An 18,723-nucleotide genomic window follows, 5' to 3' on the forward strand; every position below is an offset into this window, starting at 1 on the left:
AGCTCTCTCTCGTGTCCGACGCAGTTTGGTTCCGTCCAGGTGGACAGATCAGATGAAAGCTGATCGCTGAGTGTCGGCTGCACGCAGCTACGGACAGCCACGAGGACACAGAGTCAAAATAACTCGGTCACAACCAGCGGTGTGTTTGTTTTACCGGACAGATGGCGCTTCAAGTAGGTGTTCGTGGATAGCGCCGTCCGTTATTGTGAGATTAATTTACGAAGTAAGCGTTTTATAATTGCGTCTTTATGTTTATATTTCATTGCTGTCATCAAATGTAAATGTATAAATCTTCACAATAACAGTTTTGTTGTGGGCATGTAAGCAGACACCTCTGTAGCGGGGTCCTTAACTCCGCAGGAACCCGGAAGTGAAGGTAAACACCGCTGCTGCTTCGTAAAATGTCTCATAAAACTCCGTTAGAGACATAATTCGCGATGTTTAGGCGCAGTTTGATGTATTATAACAGATATTATACTTGTGTATGAAAAGTGTTCGGTTTAAAGGAGGTTTTAATAGAGTAACGGGCAATTTGTTGACCGTTTTCAGCCGTCTGAATCGACCAGATAACCAGACTCCATTTGAGAAAACTGTCATTTAACACCGAATTCAACACTTGACACCCAAATAAACAGACAACAGATGGAGAATACTGTCGGGGCTTTTCAGAGCCAAGAGGAACTACTCTTCAGTTCGGCACACACCTGCATCACCCAGTGCTTACTGATAGTTATTGATTTATTGATTTTAGACAGACTATTGATGACGCGCCGTTAGAAAGTGTCAATGGAGTTTTGTTGATGATCTGCCGGTGAAATGACGATAACGACTGTGTGTGTGTGTGTGTGTCAGATGACGGTCCACAACCTGTACATATTCGACCGTAACGGCAGCTGCCTGTATTATAACGAGTGGAACCGCAGGAAGCAGGCGGGGATCTCTAAGGACGAGGTGAGAGGACACGCTGAACAAACACATGACGTCACACGTCCATCAGTCTGTGGACGGTCACTGTCTCTGTGTCTCTGCAGGAGTATAAGCTGATGTTCGGGATGCTCTTCTCCATCCGCTCATTCGTCAGTAAGATGTCTCCTCTGGACATGTATCCTTCACACCTGTCTGCCTCAAGTATTCAGGTCCTTCACTGCAGTATAAGTACCAACACCACGCGGTAAAAATACTTCATTATAAGTAAAAGTCCTAATTCATAACAAAACATCATATTTTATATTTTAACTCTTCATTTGTAAAGATAATGTATTGAAGTAAAAGGTTCAGTAGTTACCTCTATTAATCAAGTAGGGCTTTCACACCTGGCGCCACCATCCGTCCTGAGTAATCTGATTACAGTGTCCAGCTCTCAGTCCGTCTGAGTCACCTCAGTGATGTGATGTCACCTGCTCTGTATGAGACAAACCCGTCCATCACTGACAAACAGACTCCATGTTTCTGCTCAAAGACAGAAAGAAGTTCATGCAGAACATTTGCTGAATTTACAAGAAGGAACAAATCAGTCAGAATCAGTCAGAGACAGAGTTTCACACAGTTTATAAAGTGTCTCCAACTCAACAACTCACTAAACTGACACATTTGTTAAGGGAGTCTGGGGACAAAGAAGGAGCCTATACTGGTTACTGTTTAGTGTGTTTGTAAAATGTGACATGTTTAGATCAATAAAATGTTTCTTCTTGTTTCTTCTTAATGCTGAATTTACAACAATGAGGCAATGATTCAGAGTCTGTCAGAGACAGAGTTTCACTACGTTACAAAGTTTGTTTTAACTCAACAACTCTTAAAATCACCACATTTGTTAAGGGAGTCTGGTGATGTTGTGGTGTTGGATCAGTTGGCACAGACAGTGTGTTCACAAACATGTGCTGCTGACATCGGCAGGTTAACAGACGTTTCGTCTCCGTCACAGTGAAGCACCTGGAGATCAGACGCAGTGTTGTTGTGTCTTCTTCATGTTGTCTCCCCGAGGACGTCAGCTGAGAGGGCGGTTCTTCAGTGTGGTCACCACCTCTGAAAGTGGTGACTGATAGGATCATTTAGGATGGATGTTGATAACCGGTCCAGGACTTTTTAGTTTTGTTCCACTGCTGTCTGTCTGTCTGTCTGTCTCACTGTCCGCCTGTCTGTGGTCCTTAGCAGCCTGTGTGTCCTCAGGAAGGACGGCTTCTTGTCCTTTCAGACCAGCAAGTACCGTCTTCATTACTACGAGACTCCCAGTGGCCTGAAGTTTGTCATGAACACAGACCTGTCGGTCTCCAACGCCAGAGAGACACTGCAGCACATCTACAGCAACGTAAGACACACACACACACACACACACACACACACACACACACACACACACACCAGCAGCAGTTCAGTTTATTATTTTGAACATGATCTCAGGATTGAGCCTCACAGACCAGAACAGTTTCTCCTCCCTGTTGTAGCTGAAGTTTCCCTCCGATTCTACGTTTACTTTGTGTGAATATGGATGAATTTACCAGAATATTTGAAAAAAGGCAGACAGAACCTGAGGAAACATCGAAATCTATTCTGATGATCAGCTCATTAAACTGACTGTCTCTCTCTCCCTGTCTGTCTGTCTGTCTCTCTGTCTGTCTCCCTGTCTCTCTCTCCCTGTCTGTCTGTCTGCCTGTCTCTCTGACTGTCTCCCTGTCTGTCTGTCTGTCTGTCTGCCTGTCTCTCTGACTGTCTCCCTGTCTGTCTGTCTGTCTGTCTGTCTCTCTGACTGTCTCCCTGTCTCTCTCTCCCTGTCTCTCTGCCTGTCTCTCTGCCTGTCTCTCTCTCTCTCAGCTGTATGTGGAGTACATCGTGAAGAACCCGCTCTGTGTCTCTGCTCACAGTTTGGACAGTGAACTGTTCAGCAGCCGACTGGACGCCTTCATCAGAGCTCTGCCCTACTTCAGCCCACGAGCTGCTTAACACACACACACACACACGCGCGCACACACACACACACACAGTTTTTTGTATTTATTCCAAACACGATGGCGTCTTTGTGTTTTGTATGTTGGCTCTGTAAAACGCTTCCTGTGTTGAATTAAACGGCTCTGACCATGAAACATTCGGTGTCTGGGTGGATGTAATGTATTGATCAGGGGTCTGGATGAAGTCATTAATATATGACTATAACAATCATGGTGTCAGAAGAGGGTTGATGGACTCAACTCACAGTCGGCCTCTGAGTCTCAGTCTGGAGTTCTGTTCTCTGTTAGCGGGCCACCAGGTGGCTCGTGCAGGCGAGGTGAAGCCGTCCTGCAGCTTTCTGCCTCCTCGTCTCCACACACACCTACAGACACAACACACACCTCTGACTGAGAGGAGCGTCTTCAGAGAACAGTTCTCCTGAGGCTCAAACTGATGAACATCAATAACTTCAAGCAGGCGTTCCTCTGATGGCAGCTCGATGGTTGATGAAGAAACACAGCAGAAGATTTCTCACACTCAGCTGAGGCCATTAATCATGTACACACACACACACACACACACTGTGGTGTGACGTCAATGCTGATTGGCCGTAACAGTTTGGGGGAGACAGCCTGTTGCCTGGAGACGAGCAGCAGCCGTGAGAAGTCAAACTGAACCAGCGAGAGATGAAGCCAACGTTGATCTTCATCAGACGAGTCTCTGCTGGTCGACACCGACTGAACCTTCAGCCTCCGTCAGCTGCTGGAGCTGCTTTGGCTCTGTTGTGCTCAGCATGAGGCTGATGTGTGCTGTCAGCCCCCAGAGTGCACTGGGGCACAGCGCCAGGTGGAGCAGGTGGAGCGACACCTCAGGTTCACTGATAAACTACCAAAACAAGAGCAGAGCGGCTGACTGACTCTAGAGACTACAGTACCCATGAGCCTCAGCAGGCTAAAAGCTGTCACAGTCAGAGATAGTCAGAACAAAACATGACCCGCAGCTGCTGACTCGATCCAGAACTGGTCCAAATCTGGTCCAATGTGGGCTCAGACTGTTCTGACCCTGGTGCTTGCAGTTGCATTGATCCAAGTCTGGTCTGGAACTGGTTGGTAAATGATCCAAACTGGATCATAATAATTCAGAACTGCTCCAGGAGTGTTTCTGAAACAACCTGACATGGATCCAAACCACAGACTGAGCACTACCAAGATTCATGTAACTGGTTTGTGAAGATCTGGTTCCTCTCAGGGTCCATGGAAACCATCAAGACTCCCCAGAACCTCACCAGGGACCTTTAGAGCCCCTCAAGGACACTTAGAACTTTCTAGAACTCCCACATGAACTGATCCAGGATCCTCCTGGTGTCACTCAGGGTGTCCTGGAACTGATGGTTCTGGTTCAACCTGGTTTGTGAGGTCTCATGTGTGAGTGTGTGTCGCTGTGGGGGGGCAAGAATGTTGTGTGCGTCACAACTCTCTCTCACACACACACACACACACACACACACACAGGGATAACAACCTGCGTTTTTGTGATCAGTGACCTCTTTCTCTCTAATAAGGTGATTGATGAGCCATTCTTACTGTGTGTGTGAGTGTGTGTGTTTTATGTGCGTGGTTGATGACGTCAGAGGCTGAATGGGGGGCGTGGTTTTGTCTGACTTGGGACAAAGACAGCGGGGGGTCATTAAACACACACACACACACACACACACACACCTATCCTCCGGGTGATGTGAACTTCTGTAGCCCCGCCCCCTTCCACAGGAAATAGTTTGTAACGAGGACCCAGTCACCACGGCGACAGTTTACGAGGGGGCGGGATGACCGAGGTCAGAGGTCATGAGGGTCTGAGACAGACAGACAGAGACAGAGAGACTCGTCCACACTGAAACTAATAATCAGAGACACAAACGCAGCAGCAGAGCTGTAGTCTGTAGTCCTGAAACCAGAAATCAGTTAGCATGTTAGCATGTTAGCACTTCCTGTGTCCTTTCTCCTTTCTCCAACACAAACTCATCATTAAATGTCCACAGAGGTTGTCGGGGACATTAAACGTCCTCACAGCGAACACGGAGACTCGTCTCCTCACTAGTCCGTCTTTACAGGCCCACTTTAGTTACACACTGTTCTCACTCTGACTTTACAACTTGTACATTGATCAGTTTATAGAAACCTGGATAGTAATTGTGCAGTAAGACGCTCAGTGGTGGAGACGTTTGAGTCATGTGACCGTGATGTCGTCTGTTTGTAGCCTAGCATTAGCTTTTTACTGCTACACATTTAATTTACCTTCAAACATCACAGAGTGGAGTTCATCTGTGGAGATTATCTGATGAACAGAACCTGAAGGATCAGAACCTTCACATTATCTTCTGTAATAATCCAGAATCCAGTTCAATGATCCCACAGAGGAACCAGAGAGATGCTAACTTCAGTTAGCTACAGACACACATCATCACTACACCACTGAACACTTAAAGGAGCAGACAGGTGGAGCAGACCTGAGGTGTTCAGCAGGTGGAGCAGACCTCAGGTGTTCAGCAGGTGGAGCAGACCTGAGGTGTTCAGCAGGTGGAGCAGACCTCAGGTGTTCAGCAGGTGGAGCAGACCTCAGGTGTTCAGCAGGTGGAGCAGACCTGAGGTGTTCAGCAGGTGGAGCAGACCTGAGGTGTTCAACAGGTGGAGCAGACCTCAGGTGTTCAACAGGTGGAGCAGACCTCAGGTGTTCAGCAGGTGGTGCAAACACGTGTGACGCTGCTCTGTGACAGAGGACATTCGTATTATGAGTTTACGACCTGATAACACTTGATCTAGGTCGATGGACCAGTAGCATCCGTCAGTCAGGTCCAAACTGAAATGATCTGAACTGATCTGAGTTGAGTGGATGGTGAGCTGATCTTTCAGGCTGTGTAAGCAGCTAAACACTAATGGTCCTGGAACATCTTCAAGGACGCCCTCAGTACACCTCAGGGACCAACTGTTCCTCCTCAGGACCTTACAACCTCTCCCAGATCCCAGGCACCTACTCAACAACCACTGAAGCCTTATCTCTGACTCCAAGATCCTACTCAAGGACTCCTGGAATGTCTTCAGAAAGTAACTCAAGGACCTCTGACTCAAGGACTTGCTGCACTGAACCCTGGAAGTTCTCAGTTGAACCTGGGAACCTCTTCAAGGACCCCTGGAACTCCTAGACCATTGTACCCTCCAAAGACTCTATGATGCTCTTCTATGATCCCTGGAGCCTTGTTAAGACTTCCAGGAACTGCTTCATGTTCCTCTGGTACCCTTCACCAGCTTCAGCTTCATCAGCACTCTTTAGAAGCACTGTGGGACCCCTGAAGGCCCCCGGAAACTCCTCAAGGACCATTTTAACCTCCTCACATGCATCTGATACCTGTAAGCCTGAGGGACTGCAGGACCTCCTGAAGGACCAGCTGAGTCTCCACACTGATCATGCATACCCCTCAAGGTATCCTTGAACGTCCTCGAGGACCATCTGATCCTCCTCACAGAGGCCTGAACCTTCTCAGGACCTTGTAACCCCTCCAGGATTCCAGGCACCTCGTCCCAATTAAAAACAGATTTTTTATTTGTGAATGAAGTTTGTTTTTTTCATGAAGCTTTACGTCTGGTCGATATTTGGGTCTCTTTCTTCCTCCATGTTTCAGTGTTCACACACACACTCTGTTCTTCGATCTCTTGTGTGTGTGTGTGTGTGTGTGTGTGTGTGTGTGTGTGTGTGTGAGACCCGTCGTCGGGGGAACGGTGGTGAGAATGTGTGACATCACAGACCTGAGTCGTATTTAGTCCTCCATCGGTCGTCTTCACACAGATCACCGACCGGTCCTGACACTGAGACAGGACAGACACAAACACACCAAACTCCATTCAAAAAAACATGAAATCTTGGTAGTCCTGTACGACACCATCTGAGACCAATAATCAACCGTTCTTATTGGAGAAAAACATTTTGGACGTCAAACTTTTGGACAGGTTGACTCATCGATCGACGACCAGCAGAATCTTCTGGACTTTGTTGGGATTTTTGTTTTAATTTTTGGATTTTTGTTGGAATATTTTCTTCATCTTTCTATTTCTGTAAGTTCTGCTGATTTACTGTCCTGTTACTTTTTATTCTTACTTCACGTGTGTTTAATTCTGCTGCTAGAGGATCAAATAAAGTTTTAGATTGTTTCATCTGATCTGACTTCATCATAATCTAATGTAATCTAAATAAAACATAATCTTATCCAATTATTATTATTATATATAATTTAATCGTACTTAATCAAATCTAATTTTTTTACTTCGCAATCAATGGAACTGAATCAGAAATTTAAAAATTACATTAAAACTGGTTATTAAAATCAAAGTTCAAGTTTGTTGTTTGATGAGCAGAAATGTCTTCAACAGCAGCAGCTTTGTTCCAGATTGTAAAAGACGTAGATGAAGAAAAGAGGCTGCTCACACCTGGTGTCAGCATCCGTCCTGAGTAATCTGATTACAGTGTCCAGCTCTCAGTCAGTCTGAGTGACCACCTGTTATCTGATGTCACTTCCTGCTCTGTATGAAACAAACCCGTCCATCACTGAGACAAACAGACTCCATGTTTCTACTCAAAGACAGAAAGAAGTTCATGCAGAACATTTGCTGAATTTACAAGAAGGAACAAATCAGTCAGAATCAGTCAGAGACAGAGTTTCACACAGTTTATAAAGTGTCTCCAACTCAACAACTCACTAAACTGACACATTTGTTAAGGGAGTCTGGGGACAAAGAAGTCCCCTATACTGGTTACTGGTTAGTGTGTTTGTAAAATGTGACATGTTTAGATCAATAAAATGTTTCTTCTTTCATAAATTGAGTGTAAATGGTGAAATCAGTGTAAACAGTGTTCAAACAGCTGCTAAATGTTGGCAGGTAAGACTTTAGCACTTTAGACACAGAAGCAGACAGGCTGGTACAGCCATGCTGCCACAAACTGACACTTTTTACAAGGAAACAAACAACTGACTGTTTTCATTTAATGCTGAATTTACAAGGAGGAGACAATGATTCAGAGTCTGTCAGAGACGGAGTTTCACTACGTTACAAAGTTTGTTTTAACTCAACAACTCTTAAAATCACCACATTTGTTAAGGGAGTCTGGTGATGTTGTGGTTACTGGTTCAATGGTTGGAGGACGCCAGTTGAGTAGGTGCTCCTTCAATGTGATCTGCACCCCTTCAGCCAATAAGAAAGCAGGGTAATCTGTTGCCATGGTGATGGATTATTAACCTAACTCTCTGATTTTAGGAGATGGCTGCTTCCTCCTCCTCACTCGTTCCTCTCCTCCTCCTCTTCCTCACCATCACCGTGGAGTCAAGACCTTCACCTCAACGAGATGATGCACAGGTCTGTTGAGACATCATCTTCATCATCTACATCACCATCATCACCATCACCATTATCATCATCTTCATCACCATCTTCATCACCATCACCATCATCTTCATCATCTACATCATCACCACCATCACCATCACCATTATCATCATCTTCATCACCATCTTCATCACCATCACCATCATCACCATCATCACCATCTTCATCACCATCACCACCATCACCACCATCTTCATCATCACCATCACCACCATCACCACCATCATCACCATCATCATCTTCATCATGTGGGTTTTATCTGAGGCACTACGTTGTTCGTCACTGACGTCATGTTCTACGTCACGAATGCAGCGGACACAGTTGAGCAGAGGAAACAACAGAGTCGCTGTGAGAGAAGCGTCTGTAAAACGCTGGATAAACTCTTTCAAGCGTCTCGACCCCGAGACATGACTCGTTTCACCGTCAGAATTTGAGCCATTCGGTCCAGTAACATTTGGAAAGTCTAGAAGAGCCGCATGATCAAATTATTTTATCCCCCTTCAAGTTAGCCAGGCGCTAAACCGGAAGTTAGCCGGCTCGATCCAGATATTTTCACAGCCGGGAGGTTGAAGTTTTTGGGCTTCAGATCACCACTGAGCAGCTTTCATAGGAGTGAGCAGGGCTCCACCTCCAACACTGTGTCCAACACTGTGTCCAGTAATAAAACGTCATTAATAGACTTGGAAATCCCTTTTTTATTTACGCGCCACCCCCGGATGTGAGGACACGTCATCACTTTGCGCAGCTCAATAGCAAATAGGGTGTAAAAGCAGAGTGAACACATTGACATTGCACACAGAAGCCTGATCTTAGCAGGGTTAAGTTTGACTTTTTGACGTAAAGTGGAAAAGACGTGTTAATGTGTTCTTTTCAAATATGTTTAAAACCTGATCATTACAGCTACTCACCATGAAGCGTCGTCAGTCAGCCGGTAATATTTTAGCATGTTCGTCAGCTCACCTGGTCCGACTGTGAGTTGGATCATGGACCACAGGCGGACTCAGATGTGTTGTGAAGCTTTTTGCTGACAAAGTAACGGTTGACATTTGAACCCGTCTGTCTCCAGGTGTTTCGCTCTCTGTTCGGCTCTCGTCTCTCTTCTCTCATCTTGGCCCTGCCCTCTGATGACATCACAGAGGGCTCAGCTGGACGCCCCGAGTCGTCCTCATCTCCCTCCGGGGGGTTGGTTGCCAGTCGTGGTGCCGCCAGGGGATTGGCCGGCAGACAGGAAGCGGTCCCACAGTTCTTCCTGGACTTCCTCCAGCGACAGTCCAAGATGAAGAGGCGGAGCAGGAAGTCCATGTTCGGAGGCAGAGGGTGCTTCGGGATGAAGATGGACCGCATCGGCTCCATCAGCGGGCTGGGCTGTTAGAGACGTGGTACCATGGGTGGTTGCCCTCTGTGATGACGACCCAGACTTAGCTCTGGTGACTCCTCTAACCTTTGTGATGTCACATCAGGTGACCCCAGGCTGACCCTGCATGACCTCTGACCTCCGGGAACACGACCCGTCAGTCAGTCGGACTCCATGTTGGAACGTTACTAACTACAGGACTAATGTAAAGGAGACGTGCACCTGTAGCCAGGTAGACACAGGTAGACCTCAGAGGAGACGTCTTCTACTTACTCTGGAATCCTACTAATGACCTCTGACCCCTGGCTCCTACACAGCCAGCAGAGCACTGTGTGTGTGTGTGTGTGTGTGTGAGACGACCATGTGTTGAACATGCAGACGTGTGTGTGTGTTCGGACCAACTGCAGTCTGACTGCAGGATGTAATAAACTGAAGAAACTCTTCCTGCTTCATGTCGCTTTATTTTCTCACTAATCATCATTTTCATATTAAAGTCTGTGACACATTAACATTAATACTGACTTTCTATGGACAGTGACGTCATTTTATTGAGTCACTGTGAGGACAAACAATTACAACTGTTTATTTTGTTATTATTAATCAGATTTTGTTTGTTTACACACATGAAAACAACACACTTTAATAAACACAACAACCCTCAGAGAGGCTGAGCCTGACTTTATATCATCAGGAGGAGACGATGGCTGAGCCTGACTTTATATCGTCAGGAGGAGACGATGGCTGAGCCTGACTTTATATCATCAGGAGGAGACGATGACTGAGCCTGACTTTATATCGTCAGGAGGAGACGATGACTGAGCCTGACTTTATATCATCAGGAGGAGACGATGACTGAGCCTGACTTTATATCATCAGGAGGAGACGATGACTGAGCCTGACTTTATATCATCAGGAGGAGATGATGACTGAGCCTGACTTTATATCATCAGGAGATGATGGCTGAGCCTGACTTTATATCACCAGGAGATGATGGCTGAGCCTGACTTTATATCATCAGGAGACGATGACTGAGCCTGACTTTATATCATCAGGAGGAGATGATGACTGAGCCTGACTTTATATCATCAGGAGGAGATGATGACTGAGCCTGACTTTATATCATCAGGAGATGATGGCTGAGCCTGACTTTATATCACCAGGAGATGATGGCTGAGCCTGACTTTATATCATCAGGAGACGATGGCTGAGCCTGACTTTATATCATCAGGAGGAGATGATGACTGAGCCTGACTTTATATCATCAGGAGATGATGGCTGAGCCTGACTTTATATCATCAGGAGACGATGACTGAGCCTGACTTTATATCATCAGGAGGAGATGATGACTGAGCCTGACTTTATATCATCAGGAGGAGATGATGACTGAGCCTGACTTTATATCATCAGGAGGAGATGATGGCTGAGCCTGACTTTATATCATCAGGAGGAGACGATGGCTGAGCCTGACTTTATATCGTCAGGAGGAGACGATGGCTGAGCCTGACTTTATATCATCAGGAGATGATGGCTGAGCCTGACTTTATATCATCAGGAGACGATGACTGAGCCTGACTTTATATCATCAGGAGGAGATGATGACTGAGCCTGACTTTATATCATCAGGAGACGATGACTGAGCCTGACTTTATATCGTCAGGAGGAGACGATGACTGAGCCTGACTTTATATCGTCAGGAGGAGACGATGACTGAGCCTGACTTTATATCATCAGGAGACGATGACTGAGCCTGACTTTATATCATCAGGAGGAGATGATGACTGAGCCTGACTTTATATCATCAGGAGATGATGGCTGAGCCTGACTTTATATCATCAGGAGACGATGGCTGAGCCTGACTTTATATCATCAGGAGGAGATGATGACTGAGCCTGACTTTATATCATCAGGAGGAGACGATGGCTGAGCCTGACTTTATATCATCAGGAGGAGACGATGGCTGAGCCTGACTTTATATCATCAGGAGATGATGGCTGAGCCTGACTTTATATCATCAGGAGGAGATGATGACTGAGCCTGACTTTATATCGTCAGGAGATGATGGCTGAGCCTGACTTTATATCATCAGGAGATGATGGCTGAGCCTGACTTTATATCATCAGGAGGAGATGATGGCTGAGCCTGACTTTATATCGTCAGGAGATCATCTATAAAGATGCCGTTAGCCCCGGGCCGTTCTCCCGCCACTAGAGGACAGCAGGGAGACATTTTGAATCCGTCCCTGTCACGTGACCGGGTCAGTCCCTTCATAGCTCACTCGGTTAGCAGCTAGCTCACGGTTAGCATTTCATTCGGAACAACACGGAAACAAACCCCGGCGGAGACTGCACCTCCAGCGGAACATTTTCACTGGTAACCGGCGCTGCTCCACCGTCTCCTCCTCCCGGTTGTGCCCGGCTCTCCGTCCTCCTGGTCCAGACCGGCCGTTAAACCTGAAACATGTCGGCGGTGCAGCGGATGAAAGTGGCGAACGAGCGGCACAGCAAGACCATCACACAGCGGGGACACGTCCAGAAAACCTCGGTACTGACAGCCAGGCTAACGGCTAACCAGCTAGCTAGCACTCAGCTACAGTGTGAGGCACCAGCACAGAGCTGCAGCCTCTCTTATATATTATATATATTATATATGTGTGTTGTTTAAAGCCTTTAACGTCCCCGTTGTAGTTCAGCTGTTCGGTTAAAATGCGACGAAGTGACGGAAGCTGCGGTGCAGTTTGCTCTCAGCGTTGACGAAGCTAACTTTAGCATTAGCATGTACAGCTGCACAGCCGATGTGTCTCAGCTCAGTCTGACATCATGAAGCCGAGCTGTGTCCACACATAGATTATAGATTATAGATTATAGATGATAGTGAAACAGTCGCACCTGACGTCTGCGGCAGGGACCGACAGGCCAACACGCTGCTGTGAGTGACAAAGAGCCAGACTCGACCCAGACAGCTGTCACATTCATGCGGTGTCGCCTCTCTACACAGCTGCACGTCACGACGGTACCGCTGAAGCCTTCAGCTGGACTGTCTGACAGTCGGGCTCCGGTTCGGCTCTCACACACCGTCCCTGTCGTGTCTGGTTTGGGGACATGGTGAACTTCAGCCAGCCTCTCACGCGTCCTGTCCGCTGTCCACAGTGCGGTGGGCGGAGGCGCGACACTACACATCTGCTACAAAAACGTGTGTGTTTGTTATAAATCGTGATTTACCGATTCTGCACGAGACGAACTGAAGCCGGGCTGCACACAGTCCCACTGAAGACCACATGTTGGACTTCTGTCCTGTTTAGTCCTGCAAACATAGGACGCAGCATTAAATACACACATTTCTCAGCGGAGTTCGTGATTAGCACTTACTCAGCTCGCTTAGCAAGGTGCTGCCACCTGTAACAGCAGTGTGAGAGGACAGAGACCCTCCTGAGACCTGATGAAGACATCATGTCCCCTCAGTGTCTGCTGGTTGAAATACCTGAGGTCAGACTGTAGATAATAACCACAGGTGTGATTCAGCAGAGACCTCCGTGCTCAGACAGTGATGTCATATTAATGTTTTGTCCAGAGACAAGTGTTCAGTTAGCTTAAAGCGAGCAGCTGGTGTCAGTCATAATTTACCCAGAATGCTCAGTGCTGCTTCTGTACAGGTAAAGATGTGATGCACCTGCACGTCTGCACATTATAGTTCTCACGTCACCAAGTGTCTCATTTTATCTGATCAACCATACAGAACTGAAATATCTTAGACAAGAAGACAATTCAAGTGTGTGTGTGTGTGTGTGTGTGTGTGTGTGTGTGCGTGTGTGTGTGTGTGTGTGTGTTTCAGCGGCCAGTTAACGAGGAGAAGTCTCCGGTGGGTCCGTGGCTGCTCGCTCTGTTCGTCTTCGTGGTTTGTGGATCAGGTGAGTCTCACCTGTACGATCAGAGATTCTCCCAGCATGTTTTCTCTCCACCTCCACCTCCGCCTACACAGCTAGCTTAGCATTAGCCTGCCACCGCAGGAAACTGACAGCGTTGGACATGTTGGTTTATTTTCTTTTTCAGAGATCCTTTATTGATTTGTTTGAGGAGAGGGTTCACTCGTGGAATTAAAACTGGACCAAACTAAACTGTTAACAATGCCAAAGATCCTTTTAAGGATTTGTTTAAGAGGGTTCATCTGGACAGATTAGAGAAACTGACGAGCTGGTGTTGTAAATTACCTGGGTCTTTTTAAAGAAGAGCTTGTCAGGACAGAAGACCAACGATCTGTTTACTGCTCCACCTGTGAGCCGTCAGTGACTATGGAGAATCTGTATCTGCTGTGATGCAGCGGCTCTGCTTCCTGTACAGCTGATCTGATCTCTGTGGTTTTTCTGCAGAACTGCTGCATCACTGAGAGTCAAAATGTCCTGAGAACGTGGAGCTGATGAAACTGACCCAAAATAAAAACGAGCAACGAATGTTGAATTTCAGAAGTCATGTTTTATCATTTTCCTCGTCCATCGTTCATTCACATCACAAACTGCCTCCCGTCATTGAAGAAAAGCGGCGTGACGCCAGATAATTGAGTTAACGATGGAACGTTTGTCCAATCAGTAATCAATATGTTTGATCTGTGTCTTTCAGCCATCTTCCAGATCATCCAGAGCATCAGGCAGGGCATGTGATGACCTTTGACCCTGCAGCCGAGCCCAACACATGGCGCCATCATGACCCCGCCTACCACACACACTCACACACAAACACACACACACACACACACACACACTCACTTGTTCCTGTGGAGTTTAAACTGAGCTGGTTTTCTTCTCACTGTAACCCGACCTCTCTTCCTCTTTTGTTTTTGTTTTTTTCTACTTCCTTCCCTGTTGATGAAGCTGATCAGATATTGGTTATTGATTGCTTGTCAGATGAAGTCTTAACTCTTCTTCCTGTTTCTCTGACGCAGTCGTCCAGCTGCTTTTTATTCTCCGCTCACACACGTTTGGTCGCTGACGTTTGACTGAAGCTGTTTTGTTTTTTTTACTTTTCTGACTCTGATTTAAAGGAACATTCTGCGAACTGATCGTTGTTTTAAGGTCAAATTATTCAGGAAAGAAGAAATTAAAATCTTGACTGAGCCTCAACGAATAAACAAATGAAGGCCGTCGCTGATGGATGAGATAAATGACAAACACAAATAACTTTCATCCAACTTCTCATTCCAGTTTTTCTTGTTTTCATCACGTCCTCCAGATATTTCACATTAAAAGTCTTCCAGCCTGCTCGTCAGCGGTAGACTTTTAATATGAAATACATACAGGAAGTGTTGACAGCAGTTTAAAATTGATGGCGAGACACTTGAATGAACCAGGCGAGTCTGCTCTTCCTGATCAACGTTCAGCTGCTGTCAACACTTCCTGTAAGTGTTTCACATTAAAAGCCCAGCAGTGACCGGGTCGTCTGATGGTCGGATAGCTTCAGAACAACACGCTGCTTCCTGTCGCGTAACTCGACTCCTCATTTATGAAACTATGATAAAGTGATGAAGTCAGATGTGTCAGACACAGAAGAAATGTTTAAACACGTAGCGACATAAAGCTGATACTGAAGCTGCACGGTTAGATGGATTGGAGGAATCAAATATGACAGATCTGTGTTTGTTGGGTGATTTTAAGCTTCTCGTGTTCATTCTGCTCTTCAAGCTTTATGAAAGGTTGGAGGAGGGTTTTAATGAGCTCTTCTGAACAGATGATCACTGTCGACTGTTGAGCAGCATGAAACTCACCAAGGTCTGCATGTAAACTGTGGAAGTGTAACACGAAGCAGGAGAAAAGATGAAGAGTCGACTTCAAAACAACAAAGTTCAACATGAAATTAAAGCTTCTGTTGTTTGTGGACACATCAAGATGTCTGCAGCGACTGAAGGATGGAAATAAAAGGGTTTAAAACCTGAAAATCAAACAGAAAAATGAACCTTAAATCTTCTTTGATAGCTGAACTTTGTCTCTGCAGCGAGGACGTGAAGTTCAGGATCTAACGGACTAAAAGCAGCAGTTTGGTTCCTTTAAATCAGAGTTGTTCGTCTGTTTTCTTCTTGTCAGAAACTGGTCGCCTCCAGACTGACAGAGTTTTAATGTTCTTGTTTTGATCTAAATGAATTGAACGGTGAAGGCGAAGCTTCAGTCAAACTCTGGCCTCCGACCAACACTTCCACTGGACTGGTGTCGATGTGAAGAGACGGTCACCTGCTGGTTTTTTGAAGCAGTCGCTGGTTTAGTTTTTGGAAAGGTGAAGCAGTCAGAGAGGTGAAGAGCTCAGCGAGCCTCCTGCTGGACGACATGCTCCGCTTTTATACAAAATAAACCACAGATATTTTTCTCTACACGTCTCTGGTCTCTGTGTGTCTGACTGCTGATCACATTTACAACACAGTTTTACACTGAACAAGAAACATCATTTTATATGTTGGGAGTGTTGAGGATGGGTTCTGGAGCTGCTCGGGATGTCCTGCCACGCTGCAGCAGGTGAACAGACTGTGGCTGAGGACGATGTTTTAAAATCCTTCTGGTTCCAACGTTTCTGCAGGAAAACCTTTGACTCGGATGAAGTTTTGACTCCTGATAAAAAGAAAAGCTGACTGAAGATTTGTCTGAAGCCTTTAAAGAAATGGCTCCAGTAGTTTGAGTTGATCTCTGACATCCTTAAAGGATCAACAGTGACGTTATCTTACAGTGAGATCACATGATGGGAGCACAGGTGAACAAATCAGAGAAATCAGAGTTGTTTAAACTGTTTAATGAAGAAAATGAAAATGGACTCGGGTGCATTTCTGTACAACACTTTCAAAGACCTGTTGATCGGTGGACTAACACGGTTCACATCACAGCACAAAGTCTGATCCATGTCCAGTAGTACAGAGGACGACCGGGAGGAGAATGATTTATCATCGGATTCAAAGAAGTACAGAAAAACACGGGTGTTAGTTCCAGAAGTCAACTAAAGATAAGAAATCTCAAAGTACATGGTGAATAAATATCCTCATTATAAAATACAATGTCATTAATAGAACAGATACATATCAGGAGAAAGATTCATGACAGGTAACATCCAGTCAGAAGTGTTTGTGCTCATTACGGGAGGGGAGGAGCTGACGGGCTCACCTGTGGGCTCAGACACCAACATCTCCATCAGCTGCTGTGGCTCCAAACACTTCTGCTTTGTTACTTGAGTTCCCTCAACCCACCAAATTAAAGGTCATATTGATAATATTCTCATGTAGATAAATCATTTTCAAGAAATAAAATATTTTCTCCTCAAAATGATTATTTTAAATGTTTGTGTCACAATTCTGACAGTTGTTCCAGCTTCTACCGAGGTTTGTCAGGTAATAGAGAGCAGCAGGGATGAAGTATGCTAATGATGCTGAACACCTGAAGTTGGCTCCACCTGCTGAACACCAGAGGTTTACTCCACCTGCTGAACACCTGAGGTTTGCTCCACCTGTCAGCAAGATTACAGTTCGCTAGTTTCGTCAGGTGAGGTGAAGGAGTGGAGACGTCAGGTGAGGTGAAGGAGTGGAGGCGTCAGGTGAGGTGCAGGAGTGGAGATGTCAGGTGAGGTGCAGGAGTGGACCGTCAGGTGAGGTGCAGGAGTGGAGACGTCAGGTGAGGTGAAGGAGTGGACCGTCAGGTGAGGTGCAGGAGTGGAGGTGTCAGGTGAGGTGCAGGAGTGGACCGTCAGGTGAGGTGCAGGAGTGGAGACGTCAGGTGAGGTGAAGGAGTGGACCGTCAGGTGAGGTGCAGGAGTGGAGGTGTCAGGTGAGGTGAAGGAGTGGACCGTCAGGTGAGGTGCAGGAGTGGACCGTCAGGTGAGGTGAAGGAGTGGACCGTCAGGTGAGGTGCAGGAGTGGAGACGTCAGGTGAGGTGCAGGAGTGGACCGTCAGGTGAGGTGCAGGAGTGGAGACGTCAGGTGAGGTGCAGGAGTGGACCGTCAGGTGAGGTGAAGGAGTGGACCGTCAGGTGAGGTGAAGGAGTGGAGACGTCAGGTGAGGTGAAGGAGTGGAGACGTCAGGTGAGGTGCAGGAGTGGACCGTCAGGTGAGGTGCAGGAGTGGACCGTCAGGTGAGGTGCAGGAGTGGACCGTCAGGTGAGGTGCAGGAGTGGAGACGTCAGGTGAGGTGCAGGAGTGGACCGTCAGGTGAGGTGAAGGAGTGGACCGTCAGGTGAGGTGCAGGAGTGGAGACGTCAGGTGAGGTGAAGGAGTGGACCGTCAGGTGAGGTGAAGGTGGAGGCGTCAGGTGAGGTGCAGGAGTGGGGGCGTCAGGTGAGGTGCAGGAGTGGAGACGTCAGGTGAGGTGCAGGAGTGGAGACGTCAGGTGGACCGTCAGGTGAGGTGCAGGAGTGGAGACGTCAGGTGGACCGTCAGGTGAGGTGCAGGAGTGGAGACGTCAGGTGGACCGTCAGGTGAGGTGCAGGAGTGGAGACGTCAGGTGAGGTGAAGGAGTGGACCGTCAGGTGAGGTGCAGGAGTGGACCGTCAGGTGAGGTGAAGGAGTGGACCGTCAGGTGAGGTGAAGGAGTGGACCGTCAGGTGAGGTGCAGGAGTGGAGACGTCAGGTGAGGTGAAGGAGTGGAGACGTCAGGTGAGGTGCAGGAGTGGACCGTCAGGTGAGGTGCAGGAGTGGACCGTCAGGTGAGGTGCAGGAGTGGAGACGTCAGGTGAGGTGCAGGAGTGGACCGTCAGGTGAGGTGAAGGAGTGGACCGTCAGGTGAGGTGCAGGAGTGGAGACGTCAGGTGAGGTGAAGGAGTGGACCGTCAGGTGAGGTGAAGGTGGAGGTGTCAGGTGAGGTGCAGGAGTGGGGGCGTCAGGTGAGGTGCAGGAGTGGAGACGTCAGGTGAGGTGCAGGAGTGGAGACGTCAGGTGAGGTGCAGGAGTGGAGACGTCAGGTGGACCGTCAGGTGAGGTGCAGGAGTGGAGGTGTCAGGTGAGGTGCAGGAGTGGAGACGTCAGGTGGACCGTCAGGTGAGGTGCAGGAGTGGACCGTCAGGTGAG

General features: G+C 47.2%; 3 protein-coding genes across 3 annotated transcripts; all 3 read left to right on the top strand.

Moving 5' to 3' along the window:
• The first annotated feature begins 309 nt into the window (after positions 1-309).
• trappc1 (trafficking protein particle complex subunit 1) lies at positions 310-3,081 on the top strand. Its single transcript, XM_084344774.1, has 5 exons — positions 310-376; positions 853-951; positions 1,032-1,102; positions 2,167-2,305; positions 2,809-3,081. The coding sequence occupies exons 2-5, from the start codon at positions 853-855 to the stop codon at positions 2,935-2,937; spliced, it is 438 nt and encodes a 145-aa protein (XP_084200900.1). The 5' UTR covers positions 310-376; the 3' UTR covers positions 2,938-3,081.
• Positions 3,082-6,701: 3,620 nt separating this feature from the next.
• On the top strand, positions 6,702-10,147 carry LOC311252026 (C-type natriuretic peptide 2-like). The gene is made up of 3 exons (XM_084344777.1): positions 6,702-7,025; positions 8,223-8,321; positions 9,418-10,147. Exons 2-3 carry the CDS (start codon positions 8,226-8,228, stop codon positions 9,721-9,723), a joined length of 402 nt encoding a protein of 133 aa, XP_084200903.1. The 5' UTR covers positions 6,702-7,025; positions 8,223-8,225; the 3' UTR covers positions 9,724-10,147.
• A 1,759-nt stretch (positions 10,148-11,906) lies between these two features.
• On the top strand, positions 11,907-16,055 carry LOC311252027 (stress-associated endoplasmic reticulum protein 1). The gene is made up of 3 exons (XM_084344778.1): positions 11,907-12,246; positions 13,534-13,609; positions 14,316-16,055. Exons 1-3 carry the CDS (start codon positions 12,163-12,165, stop codon positions 14,354-14,356), a joined length of 201 nt encoding a protein of 66 aa, XP_084200904.1. The 5' UTR covers positions 11,907-12,162; the 3' UTR covers positions 14,357-16,055.
• The last annotated feature ends 2,668 nt before the right edge of the window (positions 16,056-18,723 follow it).

Source organism: Pagrus pagrus, assembly GCF_965226575.1.
Source record: "Pagrus pagrus genome assembly, chromosome: 22".
NCBI lineage: Eukaryota > Metazoa > Chordata > Actinopteri > Spariformes > Sparidae > Pagrus > Pagrus pagrus.

Coding starts and splice junctions, on each gene's coding strand:
- LOC311252026 (XM_084344777.1), top strand. CDS start 8,226: ATGGCTGCTTCCTCCTCCTCACTCGTTCCTCTCCTCCTCCTCTTCCTC. Junction 8,322..9,417: donor CTCAACGAGATGATGCACAG/GTCTGTTGAGAC, acceptor GTCTGTCTCCAG/GTGTTTCGCTCTCTGTTCGG.
- trappc1 (XM_084344774.1), top strand. CDS start 853: ATGACGGTCCACAACCTGTACATATTCGACCGTAACGGCAGCTGCCTG. Junction 1,103..2,166: donor AAGATGTCTCCTCTGGACAT/GTATCCTTCACA, acceptor GTGTGTCCTCAG/GAAGGACGGCTTCTTGTCCT. Junction 2,306..2,808: donor TGCAGCACATCTACAGCAAC/GTAAGACACACA, acceptor TCTCTCTCTCAG/CTGTATGTGGAGTACATCGT.
- LOC311252027 (XM_084344778.1), top strand. CDS start 12,163: ATGTCGGCGGTGCAGCGGATGAAAGTGGCGAACGAGCGGCACAGCAAG. Junction 12,247..13,533: donor GACACGTCCAGAAAACCTCG/GTACTGACAGCC, acceptor TGTGTGTTTCAG/CGGCCAGTTAACGAGGAGAA. Junction 13,610..14,315: donor CTTCGTGGTTTGTGGATCAG/GTGAGTCTCACC, acceptor TGTGTCTTTCAG/CCATCTTCCAGATCATCCAG.